Consider the following 14,949-nt stretch of genomic DNA (forward strand, 5'->3'; position numbering starts at 1 on the left):
AGAGGAATGCAGAGGGGGGAAAAGGTGTGTAAGCCTCTGCATCCCTCTGCTTGTCATGCGAAATTGCTTACAGCCGAGACAAGCTGCACTTATGAATCTGCCATCTTCTTCAAAGCTGTTCTCAGCTCAGCCATGGCACAAGAGGACGGGGGCAAGTTGCTAGGGTTAGGCAGCCTGTACGATGAGAATTCAACCAGCAGGTTCACATATTCAATATGGATGGGGGAATCCTTCAGAAGGGATGTGCTAGAACTGCAGAGTGAGCTCTGTAATTTCAAAGCCATAGTATCTAATTTTTAGGGACTCATTAATGACAGGAATAGTACCACTAGATTGGCGCAGGGCCAATGTGGTGCCTAAATTTAAAAAGGGAACAAAGTCTTTACCGAGTAACTATAGACCTGTTGGTTTAACTTCTATAGTTGGGAAGATACTGGAACGTTTAATAAAAGACCACATAGATGAGTTCTTGCTGGAAAAAAACGATTTAAGCAACAGACAGCATGGATTCATGAGACAGAAGGATTTTGAAAAAGCGTTCGATACAGTTCCCCACACACGGCTCATGTGTAAGGTAAAGTCTACAGGATTGGAAATATCAGTTTGTAAATGGATAGAAAACTGGCTAAAAGACAGAATTCAGAGAGTAGTGGTTAATGATTCTTACTCTGAATGGTCGAAGGTCATCAGTGGTGTACCCCAAGGTTCAGTGTTGGGACCCTTACTTTTTAATATCTTTATAAATGATATTGGGTCTGAGATCAAAAGTAGAATTTCTGTCTTTACAGATGACACCAAGCTATGCAGTGGAATAACGTCCTTACAGGATGTCTCCAATTTACAAGCCAACCTCAATGCTCTGTCTAATTGGGCGACTATGTGGCAGATGAGGTTTAATGTTGATAAATGTAAAGTTATGCACTTGGGGGCTAAGAATATGCATGCGTCATACATGCTAGGGGGGAGTACAACTGGGGGGATCTGTAGTGGAGAAGGATCTGGGGGTTTTAGTTGATCATAAGCTCAATAATGGCATGCAATGCCAAGCTGCGGTTTCCAAAGCAAGCAAAGTCCTTTCTTGTATTAGGAGAGGTATGGACTCCAGAGACAGAGATATAATTTTGCCCCTGTACAAATCATTAGTAATACCTCATCTGGAATATACAGTTCAGTTCAGTTTTGGGCACCAGTTCTCAAAAAGGATATCGGAGAACTGGAGAAAGTGCAGAGAAGGGCAACCAAACTGATAAGAGGCATGGAGGAGCTCCGCTATGAGGAAAGATTAGAAGAATTAAATGTATTCACTCTTAAAAAGAGGATAATAAGGGGGATATGATCAACATGAACAAATATATAAGGGGTCCATATAGTGAACTTGGTGTTGAGTTCTTCACTTTACGGTCAACACTGAGGACAAGGGGGCACTCTTTACGTCTAGAGGAAAAGAGATTTCATCTCCAAATACGGAAAGGTTTCTTCACAGTAAGAGCTGTGAAAATGTGGAACAGACTCCCTCCAGAGGTGGTTCTGACCAGCTCAGTAGATTGCTTTAAGAAAGGCCTGGATACTTTCCTAAATGTACATAATATAACTGAGTACTAAGGTTTGTAGGTAAAGTTGATCCAGGGTAAATCCAACTGCCTCTCGGGGGATCAGGAAGGATTTTTCTTACCCTGCTGTAGCAAATTGGATCATGCTCTGCTGGGTTTTTTTTGCCTTCCTCTGTATCAACTATGGGTATGGAGTTGGGTGTATGGGATTGTACTGTTTTATTTATTTTTTGTGGTTGAACTGGATGGACTTGTGTCTTTTTTTTTTCAACCTGACTAACTATGTAACCAAAAAAGGGCAACAAAATAAGGGGCCTGGATGACCTCAATTACGAGGAATGACTACAAAACCAAATGTATTCTTGCTGGAGAAGAGACACTTGAGACGGCACATGATGGCGATTTTGAAATTCCTCAATGGTGATCCCAGCATAGGAAATAAATTGTTCAGTCTCAGGGAGTGTAAGAGGACACGGTGCCACACAATCGGATTGGAGAATCGGTTTAACCTTCAACTTTGCAGAGGGTTTTTTAATGTCGGGGCAATAAGACTATAGAACTCTCTTCCACAATTGGTGGTGGCAGCAGGGAGTATGGATATATTTTAAAAGACTCTTGGATGTGCATCTTAATGAATACAACATATAGGGATATGGGAAATAGCTATAGACACACACATACACCTACGCAGGTTGAACTGGATGGACTATTGTCTTCAACCTTACCAACTGTGTAACTATGTGACAGCAGAGAGCCTTCCCTGCTGTCAAAATATATTGATCAGTGTTGCCGGCTATCGTTGGTTGTACACAAGTCGATCGATGGCTTGACATGTGTACAACCTGATGGATCGAATATTGTCCGGTCCCTGCTGAACTAGTCAAACTTCGTTCCATTTACAGCTGGCTTTAGGAAGGCAGTGTTGAAAAAATATTTAATAATAATAAAAAGGGACTGATGGTGAAGTACAGTTTGGCAGGAATTGTTTGTGCAAACATGGATAGGAACTTACAAAGTAGAACAATTAAAACCGCATGTGGTATTAGAGATAAAAGCAGGAAACACTGCACCCAGCGTGCGTTCCACCAAAACCGGAAGTGACGTAGTTTTGCCTCAAAGCCGGAAAATACGTTAGAGAATCTGGGGGAGAATCTTGGACTCTTCTGTGAATTGCCCCATATGGACAGCATTTTAGTTTGAATGACCCCTAGACTGAAAAGCTAGGAGGGGGGTGTGGCACACCTAGAAGTTTGGAGCACAACAGCACTTTGGAGCACCTATGCACAATATACATGGACGTTTTTCACATTTTAATGTTTCTTGTCGCTTGTTGTTTTGATTCACTTGTGATGTTGTAAGCGCTGTAATATATGTTTTATTATTAATAATATATTTTCTGTCATTCAAGTGAATAGTGCTGTGTGTACAGCAGCTGCAATCGCTATTTTATATATTAATGTTTTTATTTTCTGTGTGTATGTGTGTAGATATAGATATTATCTATATCGGGCCTCAACAAAATCCGGACGCCAGGTCGCAATTGCGACAAATTGTGACCTGGCGCAGCTTAGGGCTGCAGAAGGCCGCAAAGCTACGGCCTCAATTACCGGCCGGCACGGGGTGCGATCGTGGCGGGCCCGCAGGTAATTGAGGCTGCGGCTTTGAGGCCTGCAGAAGGAATCTAGGAGTGGCCATCTTGTGGTAGCCGTTGGCATTACAGCTTACATTACAAGTAGCAAAAAACAGCATTTCTAATGTTTTTTCACTGCCATCTCCTTCCCTCTAATTAGAACCCCCAAACATTATATATATTTTTTAGTCTAACACGCTAGAGAATAAAATGGTGGTCGTTGCAATACTTTCTCTCGCACCGTATTTGCACAGCGGTCTTGCAAGCGCACTTTTTTGGGGGAAAACTTTTTTTTTTTTTATTAAATAAAACAACAGTAAAGTTAGCCCAATTTTTTTTTTTTTTTTTTTATATTGTGAAAGATAATGTTACGCCGAGTAAATTGATACCAAACATGTCACGCTTCAAAATTGCGTCTGCTCGTGGAATGGCGACAAACTTTTACCCTTTAAAATCTCCATAGGCGACATTTAAAAAATATTCTACAGGTTGCATGTTTTGAGTTAGAGAAGGTCTAGGGCTAGAATTATTGCTCTCGCTCTACCAATCGCGGCGATACCTCACATGTGTGGTTTGAATAATGTTTACATATGCGGGCGCTACTCACGTATGCGTTCGCTTCTGCGTGCGAGCTTGGCGGGACGGGGTGCGTTTTTTGGCTCTTAACTTTTTTAGCTGGCTCTTAGATTCCAAGCAAGTAGTGACGGATATTCACCTGGGGAGCAGGAACATAAATCTGCAGCAAAGCAAATTCTGGCTTTCCTTATTCATGTAGCTCAGGGGTCCTCAAACTACGGCCCGCGGGCCACATGCGGCCCGCGGAGGACTTTAAACCGGCCCGCCTGACCCTGACAGGCAATGCCGGTTACACAGCGATCCACGCTGTGTCACTGAGATCAGTTCGGGCGCGCTGTGATAAATGTCCCGCCCTCCTCCTCCTAGACTAGCTCGTGTGATAGAGCCAGTGTGCTGTCTGTCACACAAGCTGGTCTAGGAGGAGGAGGGCGGGACATTTATCAGCGCGCCAGAACTGTTAACAACAACAGCGTGAGCACAGCGTGACAGAGCCAGACCGTGACACAGCCCAACAGCACAGTAAGGAGAAGGCTGTGAGGGGGTTACAATGGTGAGTGAGGGAGGGGGGGTCTTGGCTTGCGATGGCGATTTTGTGATGATGGGGGGGGGGGGGGGGGTGATGATGGCTTGCGACGGTGATTTTGTGATGATGGGGGGGGGGGGGGGTGATGATGGCTTGCGATGGCGATTTTGTGATGATGGGGGGGGGGGGGGGGGTGATGATGGCTTGCGATGCCGATTTTGTGATGATGGGGGGGGGGGGTGATGATGGCTTGCCATATGATGATGATGATAATGACTATGATGGCTTGCGATTTGATCATGGCTTGCGATTTGATGATGATGGCTTGCGATTTGATCATGGCTTGCGATTTGATGATGATGATGGCTTGCGATTTGATGATGATGAATCATCATCATCAAATCGCAAGCCATCATCAAATCGCAAGCCATCATCAAATCACAAGCCATCATCATTGATGATGGCTTGCGATATGATGATGATGATGGCTTGCGATTTGATGATGGCTTGCGATTTGATGATGATGATGATGGCTTGCGATTTGATGATGATGATGATGATGGCTTGCGATTTGATGATGATGATGGCTTGCGATATGATGATGATAATGATGATGATGGCTTGCGATTTGATGATGGCTTGCGATATGATGATGATGGCTTGCGATTTGATGATGGCTTGCGATTTGATGATGATGATGATGATGACTTGCGATTTGATGATGACTTGCGATATGATGATGATAATGATGGCTTGCGATATGATGATGGCTTGCGATATGATGGCTTGCGATTTGATGATGACTTGCGATTATATTTTTTTTTTTATAGTCCGGCCCTCTAACAGTCTGAGGGACAGTGAACCGGCCCCCTGTTTAAAAAGTTTGAGGACCCCTGATGTAGCTGCACAATTTGGCATTTGATGGTTCCTCTCCATGTGTTTTCCAGAAAATGAAACACATGGTCTGTGGTATAATAGCGCTTGTGAAGATAAAAAAAAAGAAAGGTCTGGCTTCATTAAAATCCCTGGTTTGTTTGCTTCCAGGTAAAATCAACTGCCATCTGTGCTGATGAATTAAGTAAATGGCTGTGGTTGAGAAAGTTGTTTGAAGTGAGATTTCATGAAGGGATTAAACGAGGCAATTCTTGCTCAGGAAACCCTTCTAGACTCTGAAGAGCATCTGTTCATTGTTCATCGGGGCCTTTGTATTCCTTCCCCTCCAGCAATGGCCGACACGGCAGTTCATTAGAACTCCAGCACACCTTTCCTTTTACTGTGGTCACAATCTTACAACTTGTTACATGAAATCCACAATAAACAGTACCTAGTCTTCATAAATATCTTTGATGGATTTTTATTTTTATGTTTTTTTGTTTAAAAGAATATTGGGAGGAGTTCTCTAGTCTTGACCCCTTTTGTAATTGTGGGTAAAACAAACCTTAAAGTGGTTCTAAGGCTTCAAGGCTTTTTAATTTAAGGCATTCTATGCCTTAAAGTAAAAAAAAAAAACTTCTGTGCTGCAGGAGCCCACGATCTCCCCCTCTTATTCTTACCTGAGCCCGATTCTAGCGGAATGCAGAAGAGCAGCGTCTCTCGCTGCAGTTTCCCTCCTCAGTGGGAAAATTGATAGCAGCTGGAGCCATTGGTTCCCGCTCCTGTCAATCAACTCCAGTGATGGGGGGCGAGTCCTGCTGTCTATGTCAATGGACGCAGCAGCGGGGCTCGGAAGTGAGCAAGTACGGGTGCCGCCAGGGAAAGTTATTCAGTCAAGTTTTGAAAATGAACGATAAAAACTGGTTGCTGTTTATAAATTCCACACTTTGAACAGATGTAGAGAGGAGAAGACTGCAGATAAACCTGTACAATTTATGTAGGAGGATTTGTTTCATCTCTAGCACCTGAGACCAGTCGCTTCACAGGGTATATGTTAGGGGTTTACAACCACTTTAACTGCAATATGGAACTTCAAGAGTTTGGCTTCTTCGGGATGGTAAATAATAATTTTATTTTCTGTTGTGATTAATGAGCAGTGTTAATTTTGTAATGTTCAGAACAGGCTATGGGAAGCAGTACTAGATTTATTGATGTGCAAATCAGGTGAGAGATGATTACATCCTCTTTACAGCATGGGTGCTTAACCTGTGGCCCTCCAGCTGTTGCTGAACTAAAAGTCCCACGAGGCATTTTCAAGCTGCTGACAGTTATAAGCATGACTCCCAAAGGCAGAGTCATGATGGGAATTGTACTGATGTAACATAAGACTATGCAATTAGTATGTAAGCCTTAACTCTGAGCTTAATAGTTCTGTAGTAGCCTTAATAAATCTCAAAAAATTATTACAGGTGGAGCCTGAAGAACCTCTGGAAATCCCTGAATCCATTGCTGGCAGCAGCCTCTCAGTGGGGACTTTAAGTTTTGCCCAAGAGGAGAACCGAAGTGAAATAAACAACCTGCCTACGTCTTCGACGGGTGACACTCTACAGCAGTGTAGTAGTGCCAAGGAGGATGCAGAGGAGACGACTGCTTTACTAGGTGAGTGCTTGTTTTTTTGTTTTTCAAACCAACATTTTCTAGTAGGCTTAAACCATCATACTATGCAATAATCACTACTAAATACTTGTCAAACTGTCATCATCCATACTTTACTGATCAATGCAACTATCCTTGAATAGCTATTACATGGGCAAGAAGTGTTACAGCGAGCAGCTGTATTCATAACACTGCACTTAACATGGCCATCTACCAATGGTAAATGAAGGATTAGCAATCATGTGACCACTTTGATTGGCTGTCACACTGGTTACATGATTGGGAGCTGGTCCTGCTGACTATCAATCGTTAGTCTGGACTTAGTGTTGTCCTTGACTGTTCAGTAAGAACTCTCAGCACAGATTAATCGGCTGCCCAGTGATGCCTACCTGCAGCATGTAGGCTTTTAAAGCCCACTCTTTTGCTGCAGCACATATGTGTTTTGCAGGCAACAACAGGTTAAGTCGGGTTGTAAGCCTTCGTGTGTGTGTTTTTTGTGTGTGTGTGTGTGTTTTTTGTGTGTGTGTGTGTGTGTATGTGTATATATATATATGTATGTATGTATGTGTGCCTGTACAGGTGAGATCCTTCTCTGTGTGCCCTGCCAGCGGTCCAGGCCCATCTGCTTCATCGGGTGCCCCCACAAAAAGCTGCTTTACATGGGGGTACCCATGCAGGGTCTGGGTGGAGCTGCAGCACAGAAGGTTTCTATGCATGAAGGTGAAAAACCTTGATGCTTTACAACCACTTTAATAATGTGGACAGGGCTCAAAATTTCAAGCCCTGAGCTACTCACCAGGCCTCAAGAGTTACTCGCCACCAGTTGCCCCACCTAATTCATACACTGCTCCACGCCTAATTAATAGATTATCTCATGGAATGACACTGTTAAATGTTTTATGCAGAATCAAGTTACACAATTAAATATTACCAAAAACAACTTTAACAAAATGGGACAGGGCACTGGGACAGGGCACCAGAGGGACAGGGCACTAGAACTGGATCTCTTCCCCATTCTCTTGCTGTTTCCTCTGCAACTCCCATCCATCCTCTCTCTCTCTCTCTCCCATTCATCTCATCATCAGGAGCCTGTGTGTGCGGCTCTACGCTTGCATGTCCCCACTTCCCCCTTTTATTCAGGCTGGCAGAGAGGAGAGGAGCTGCAGCACAGCGGGAGGGAGTACAATCCAGCGCCGAGATCCACACAACTGCACAGCCGTTGACACCATAGCACAGCGCACATTGACACCGCACAGCACACATTGAGACCAGTCTGCTCACAGTGCTCAGGCTGAACTGCTGGACACCTACATAGAGCACAAGGAGAAGAAAACTGCACAAACTGGAAGGCTGCCACTCTCATGTCAAGGCAACTTTCAGTGAGCGCAGCACCTGGGACACCCGGAGTGGTAATTTTCGCAATCCTCCACCTGACTCATTACTTCCTGCTCGCTGCTCTCCAGCTACATTGGTCGGGGCCCGGGGGAGGGGGGCAGGCTCAAAGAGGTCATACTGTTAGGTCCCATGGCTTAATGAGAATTGTAAGGAGAGCACCTGTGTACTGCTCTGCCTGTGCGCGGCTCACCAGACTACTTTTCCCGAGCATGCACCTTTCCTCTTCGGCCACCAATCGCATCGGGGCTCTAAGTGTAGGCACAGATTGAAGGGACATTGGTCATGCAGCCCTGTCATCACTCGCCCCCAGCTTAAATCCACTCGCCAAATGCTAGCAGGCGAGTGGAAATTTTGAGGGCTGGCATATCAGATGATGTTGACTTTTCTCGAACAATGCAGTATAGCTGCCATATACTGATCAGAATTCAGCTGATTCCGCAGGGACTGGCTGAATTTTGATCAGTGTGTGGGCTGTCCCCACTCAACAGCAAATTTCTCGATCAGCTGCTGCTAAGAAAATTCTGACAGTGTGTGCAGCTGTTGGAATACAATATCCCAGCGGTGGTATTCCTCAATCTACCTTGCTTAGTGTGATTGGAGGAAACGGTCTATGGCCACCTTAACCTAACCCAGTGTTTCTCAATTCCAGTCCTCAGGCCCCCCCAACAGGTCAGGTTTTCAGGATTTCCCTCAGATGAAAAGGCTGTGGTGATTACTAAGGCAGTGAAACTGATCAAATCACCTGTGCAAAATAATGGAAATCCTGAAAACCTGACCTGTTGGGGGGGCCTGAGGACTGGAATTGAGAAACACTGACCTAACCCAAGTTAGGATTTACTAGTGAATGGGTGTTTTTAATATTGCATGAACTAAGAAAAACAAACACAAGCTGTATGGAAATATTTCCCTCTGTACACATTGTTTACATTCTTTGTAGCTGCTCAGTTTTAGGTGGTAATCACTTGCTTGTGTTTGAAAAATCTCATGTTTTGTGCATAGCTTTTTTTTTTTTTTTTTTTTTTTTGAAGATTGAGAACTGAGCAAAGACAACCCCCCACTTTTTTTTTTTTTTTCTGACAGAACAGCTTTTGAAAAGAGTTAAGTTGTGAAATTGTGATCCTTGCTCCCTTACGAAACAACTTTCAGCATGTTTTAAAAATTTAGAATTGACCATATGTCCCCTGCTAGGAACAACACTTTGTCAAACCACTCTTCTGTAAATCCACTGGAGGTTTTCAAAGAGCTCACTATATAAGTCGCCTCCTAGAGAGAAAATTGGTGGATGGCTATGAGTGTGTTGCAATAGCTCAAACTATCCATGTTCTGTTAAAATTTAAAATGTTAGGGCCAAGTCATTATTATGAAATTACAAGTCAGAGCTCACATCCCACAAAGGCTGCTTGGCAGTCTTAAAGTCCAACTCCCAAGGATTGGAACCAAGTAACCCTTGCAGTGGGCAGCAAATAAGCCACTTCTGCCCAGGAAAAACATCAGGGACAAACTGATATTCTGCAAAAGATACAGGGATCCGACTGCTGAGGACTGGGGTTAAGTCATTTATTCTGATGAATCACCTTTTCAATTGTTTTGGACATCCGGAAGAAGAAAAGGGTGAGCGTTTACCATCAGTCCTATGTCATGCCAACAGTAAACAATTCTGAGACCGTTTGTTTGGGGTTGCTTCAAAGCCCAAGGGATTGGGCTCACTCACAATTTTTCCTAAGAACACAACCATGAGTAAAGAATGATACAAAAACATCCTCCGAGAGCAACTTCTCCCAACCATCGAAGAACAGTTCCTTTTTCCAGCATGATAAAGCACATTGCCATAAAATCAAAAGTGATAACCTAAGTGGCTTGGGGAACAAAACATGACCTGGAAACTCCCCAGACCTTTACCCCATTGAGAACTTGTGGTCAATCCAAATTCTCACAGACTCCAAGCATTGATTATGCAAGAATGGGCTGCCATCAGTCAGGATGTGGCCCAGAAGTTGACCGCATGCCATGGCGAATGGCAGAGGTCTTGGGGGTGGGGGTGGCGGGGGGGGGGGGATATTTACTCTTTGCCTAAACCTAATGTAATTGTCAAAGTGTCTTTGACACTTATGAAATGCTTGCAATTATACTTCAGTATACCATACTAACATCTGACAAAAAGATCTGAAAACACTGAAGTAGCAGACTTTGTGAAAATGTTATATTTGTGCCTTTCTGAAAACCTTTGGCCACGACTGTAGTGGCTATGAATGTTGAATTGGTGAATGTACTGGGATTGGTGTAGCAATATTTGAATAACAACTGTTTCTTCCTCTGCAGATGATCCTGGCAGCGAGGATACAGGGGAACAGACACAAAATTCTGGAAGCTCTTCTTCTCACTAGCCTTCCTCACATAGGACCTTTCAAGACTGTGCTAGAACTTGTTTCTAATTTTACGGGTTTAAACAAGCCATGAACTGACAGTTGGTTTAATGAGAGGAGAATGGCAAGCCTACAACATTCTGATACATATCCTTTGTTTTCTTAATATTCAAACCCTTTCACCAAGAAATGCATATGGCACTTGTTACATGTTTGTTTTAAGGTCAAATGATACATTAATATGCAGATCAGTCTCTGATTACACTGGGGTAATCATTGGATTCAGTTCTTCTCTTGGAGGTGATATATATATATTTCGGCTGAAATCTGGAATCTATATTTTGTACTGGACTGTAGCAGCATGGACGTTGGTTATGTTTACGTTAAAGGCTGCTCTGGACTCCTCTCTTACATGTATTCATGAAAACGTGAACAAAGACACACGTAAAGCACTTATTAGAGGGGAAGTTACCTGTGTTCTGGTACTTAATCCTCTAACATTTTGTTCATGATGGCGCTGATTCTGGATATCTGCCTCAGGAATCTGTATAGACTGCAGCAATGAACAAGTTCTGTTACTTGTGATTCACCTTCCAGTCCGGACCCCCACAGCGAGGAACAAGTTCTCTTCTGCTGGATTCCACTCCACTCAGGAATCCACGCACCCGCAGAGATAATGCTTTGTTTTGGATTCAGCTCAGGAATCTGTGTGATTGCCGTGATTAAGAGGTTCTGTTGTAGTGGATAAACCTGTAACATTACAGCACTGCCCAGCTTTCTGTGGATATACTCATAACTCATCGATTATTTAAAGGTTTCATTCATTACCTAGGGGCATATTTATAAAGACCTGTCTAATCTAGGCACATTTTTGTAACTTTTAGTGCACCTATAATTTGGCAAATGTGTTCGAAAATGTTTTTAAAAAATAATTTAAATGTACAGTAGAGTTTTTTTCATTTGCTGCAATTTTTTTTTTTTTCAAATGGCACAGGATAGAGTAGGTTCTGTTTTAGCTCAGTCTAATAATTATCTGGCCTTGGAATTTGTCCCTTACAATTGTCGAGATTTTATAACATAATTTTTACATAATACAAACTGGTATATGACTTTAAATAGTACCATTAATTCATAATGGTTTTTATGATACTAAAAACCTTTTCAATATTTATTTCGTTATTACAGGTATTTATATAACAATTTACGCAGTGCTTTTATATACTGCCCATTCACATCAGCCCCCTGCGCTCAAGGAGCTTACAATCTGAGGGCCTTGTCTCGCATACATGCAGACATATATATTAGGCCCAGGGAGAACATGCAAGTACTGTGTATTAATACGAATTGTGTGTCAAATCAAAACCATTGTAATGTTTATTTCTCTTATCGTCCATGGACGGACACAGCTCCTTAAATCTTGACAAGTGGGTTATGTTCCCTGTTTACAGGAAAGGACTAGGCAGAAACATGTTAAATAGTTAAATACATGTTACATTAACAGAGTTGAACAGCCCCGCCCAGGGGGCGGTCCCTCCAGACATAACCCTCCTCACTGCAGCTTGCAGCCCCAGTTTCGTTCTGCCTAGCAAAGGAGAAGGACGTATGGCTCCCTTTGGGCCCAGCGCCCTGAGGAGAAATTTTATTTTATTTTACTTTACTTTTTCTTGAAGAATCTTCTTTCAACTGTTGGCTGAGAGACAGGCTGGATATTATAGATCCTTGTAGTCTACTCAGTCCGACCAGCAAGCGTGGGCACACCTTTGCAAAGAGGCTTGGTCTGCCACGCCATACCTCATGACTCCTGAGGTGGCCGGTGAGCTTTGCTCCGAGGTCCACATATGACTGAGCTGTGGTGTTGCCTCAATCACAGTGGACCGGGCCGACAGCTACCTCCATTGCGGTTGTAGGTCTGTCAGGAATGCGTCAGCGAGTCCTCGCTCGGACGGGTAAGTACAGTCCCTCCTGCTTCGGTGGGTTGGTACAGCTGGGCATTCCTGGGGTTCGGGGGTCCCTTCCCCTTACTTCCCTGCTCCTTTCCCTTGCTGCATTGCTAACATTGCCGCTGTCAGGGGGGGAGGGGGCCTTCCTGAGGGGACTGTGTTATCTGGCCTGTGTTTTTTCTTTTTTGTATTGGGCTTTCCTGTGAGGTAAAAAGCCCTGTGATGAGCACAGATGTTTATGATTATACTTCAGCAGACGCTGACTGATTGGTGACACCTGTAATGGTTTTGCTTTTTATGCTGTATCTGTGACTTGTCCTTAAATAAAACAGCCCTAGGAGGCTTTTCCTGTTTAAACACAGGTCCCTGCAAAAGTTACCTCACGGTTCTTTTCCTCACAGGCAGCGCTGTGCAGTCTCCTCCTGAGGGAGTCCCCTGGTTACCCCTGGTCAGCGCAGCAAGTGGGTGAGAGGCCCTGAATAGGGCTCTAGGAGCCTTTGTCTATTTGTATGGACAGGTGTGCATATTATAATACACACTATATGTAAATATTGGAGTCAGTATCTGGGTCCTTCCCCACATGCTGGTGGTGGCAGCAGGTGTTAGCACCTGTGATTCCCACAGAGTTTTTATTGTTAGTCCTGGACACAGTTTGTGCCAGGGTGGGGGTGGACTGCGGGCGGGTGGTAAAAGAGTGCCCCCTTCCCCCGCTATCCCCTGGGGAATGCTCTGTTATGGAGCCATGGACTAGGTACCTAGTTAAAAAAAAAAAAAAAAAAAAAAAAAAAAAGGCAGAATAAGGCATTTATGGGTGCGCTTTTTACTGCTGCAAGGGACTCTCCTAAGCTGCATAGTGCAGCTGGGTTTCCGCTGAGGGCTCGGTCTTTTTTGGATCACACAAATCAGACCGCTGTATAGGTTTTTTCCTTCTGTGCCCTTCTTTGATAATTTCTGAGATGCGGAATGAGAAAAGCCACTGAGGGCTTTTGTAGTCCCTCACCGCCGGGCGGGAACCCCTACTTGTATGGATCTGACTGATAGAAGATCCGAAGTACTGACCCGTTCCATGTTTACCATGCTGGGGTCTGGCTTGCGGCCTATTGTGGCCACTACACTGGGGTCTCAGTGGTCGCTGGCGCTATTTTTTGGGAGATTTTTCAATTACATTGAAAACTCCCATTGGCGCCCATTTTGTCGTAGCCACGCTATGGCGCAGCTTACATTGTGCTGGCCTTTTTCCTGTGGCCGCGTTCTGAACGCTCGGCGGCCATCTTGGAGTAGTCCTGACCCCTAGTGCTGTATACAACTCACAGAGTGAGCATTTTGCACCAGACAGTGGAGGAGCACCGACTCTCTCCTGAGGTTATTAGCCTAGCGGACCAGCTGGTCCAGGGCCTCATATAGGTCTGTGATGCTTCATTGAATGCTGCGCCCTTGTTATCCAGGGCGTCTGTTTCAGAATGGTTTTATGCACACGGTGGTGTAGTGCTTAACTCCATTACTTGGCAGCAAAAGAGTCATTGGTTCGAATCTGCACACTGACGCCAATCTGCACACTGACGCCAATCTGCCTGGAGCTTGCATTGTCGCTCCCTGTGTCTGTGTGGGTTTCCTCCGGGTACTCCGGTTTCCTCCAAAGACATGTGTGCATACACCTACATAATATACATACACACTATGTGTGTGTATTATTTAGGGGCAACCCTCCCAGGGCGTCAAAGGCCCAGCTGGGGGACTAATCTGTCCCTGGGTGCATAAGCCGATCACGCCGGCACCCAAATCCTGCCAATGTATATAGCCTTCCCTCCCTGTCTCTAGGTGGGAGGGGCGGCTTGCAGGTTCACAATTCAGTGAAACCTCCCTGCTCTCCGACTAGTGGGTCTGCGAGGTGGTCTCTTCGGAGTACTAGATAGGGTTTCCTCCTATCCACAGAACAAAGTTCTGTCCTTGTGTCTTCCCCTCCCGGCACGTCGGTCTGCCTTGGGCAGTGTGGGATTTGCTAAGCTGCAAGGTAATTTTACCTTTCCTGCAGGACAAGAGTAGCTGCGCTTCATCCGGGGGATGTCCTGACGTCCTCAGACATCAGGGACGCATACATGCATGTCCCGTTTTGCACATGTCACAGTGTTTTTTTCTGTGCTTCGTGATGAGAGAAGGGTCTCTGTCAGCCTGTGGCCCTCCCTTTTGATCTGGCGTCAGCACCATGGGTTTTCAGCTAGGAGCTCGCACTTATTTGAATTTTGTTGGGACAGCGAGGCTTTGCCTCATTGGCTACTTTGACGACTTTCTTCTGAGAGCAGCTTCTGTCTCCGACCTAGTGGATGGGTTATTCCCATTCAGACCCTCCGAAGATTCGGGTGGATGTTAAACGTTTAGGCCAGAAAGTGTAGCTCAGTGGCAGCAAGCCTGCCCTACATGTGTGCGACCCAGGGTTCAAATTATG

At 44.6% G+C, this 14,949-nt stretch overlaps 1 protein-coding gene across 1 annotated transcript in view; it reads left to right on the forward strand.

Moving 5' to 3' along the window:
• RNF149 (ring finger protein 149) overlaps positions 1 to 11,510 on the forward strand; it is a 57,818-nt gene extending 46,308 nt beyond the window's left edge. Inside the window, exons 6-7 of the mRNA XM_040336432.1 lie at positions 6,622 to 6,811; positions 10,523 to 11,510. Coding sequence (XP_040192366.1) covers positions 6,622 to 6,811; positions 10,523 to 10,587 — 255 coding nt within the window. The 3' untranslated portion in view covers positions 10,588 to 11,510. The remainder of the gene's footprint in view (positions 1 to 6,621; positions 6,812 to 10,522) is intronic.
• The last annotated feature ends 3,439 nt before the right edge of the window (positions 11,511 to 14,949 follow it).

This window comes from Rana temporaria, chromosome 2, assembly GCF_905171775.1.
Source record: "Rana temporaria chromosome 2, aRanTem1.1, whole genome shotgun sequence".
In the NCBI taxonomy this organism is placed as follows: Eukaryota; Metazoa; Chordata; class Amphibia; order Anura; family Ranidae; genus Rana; species Rana temporaria.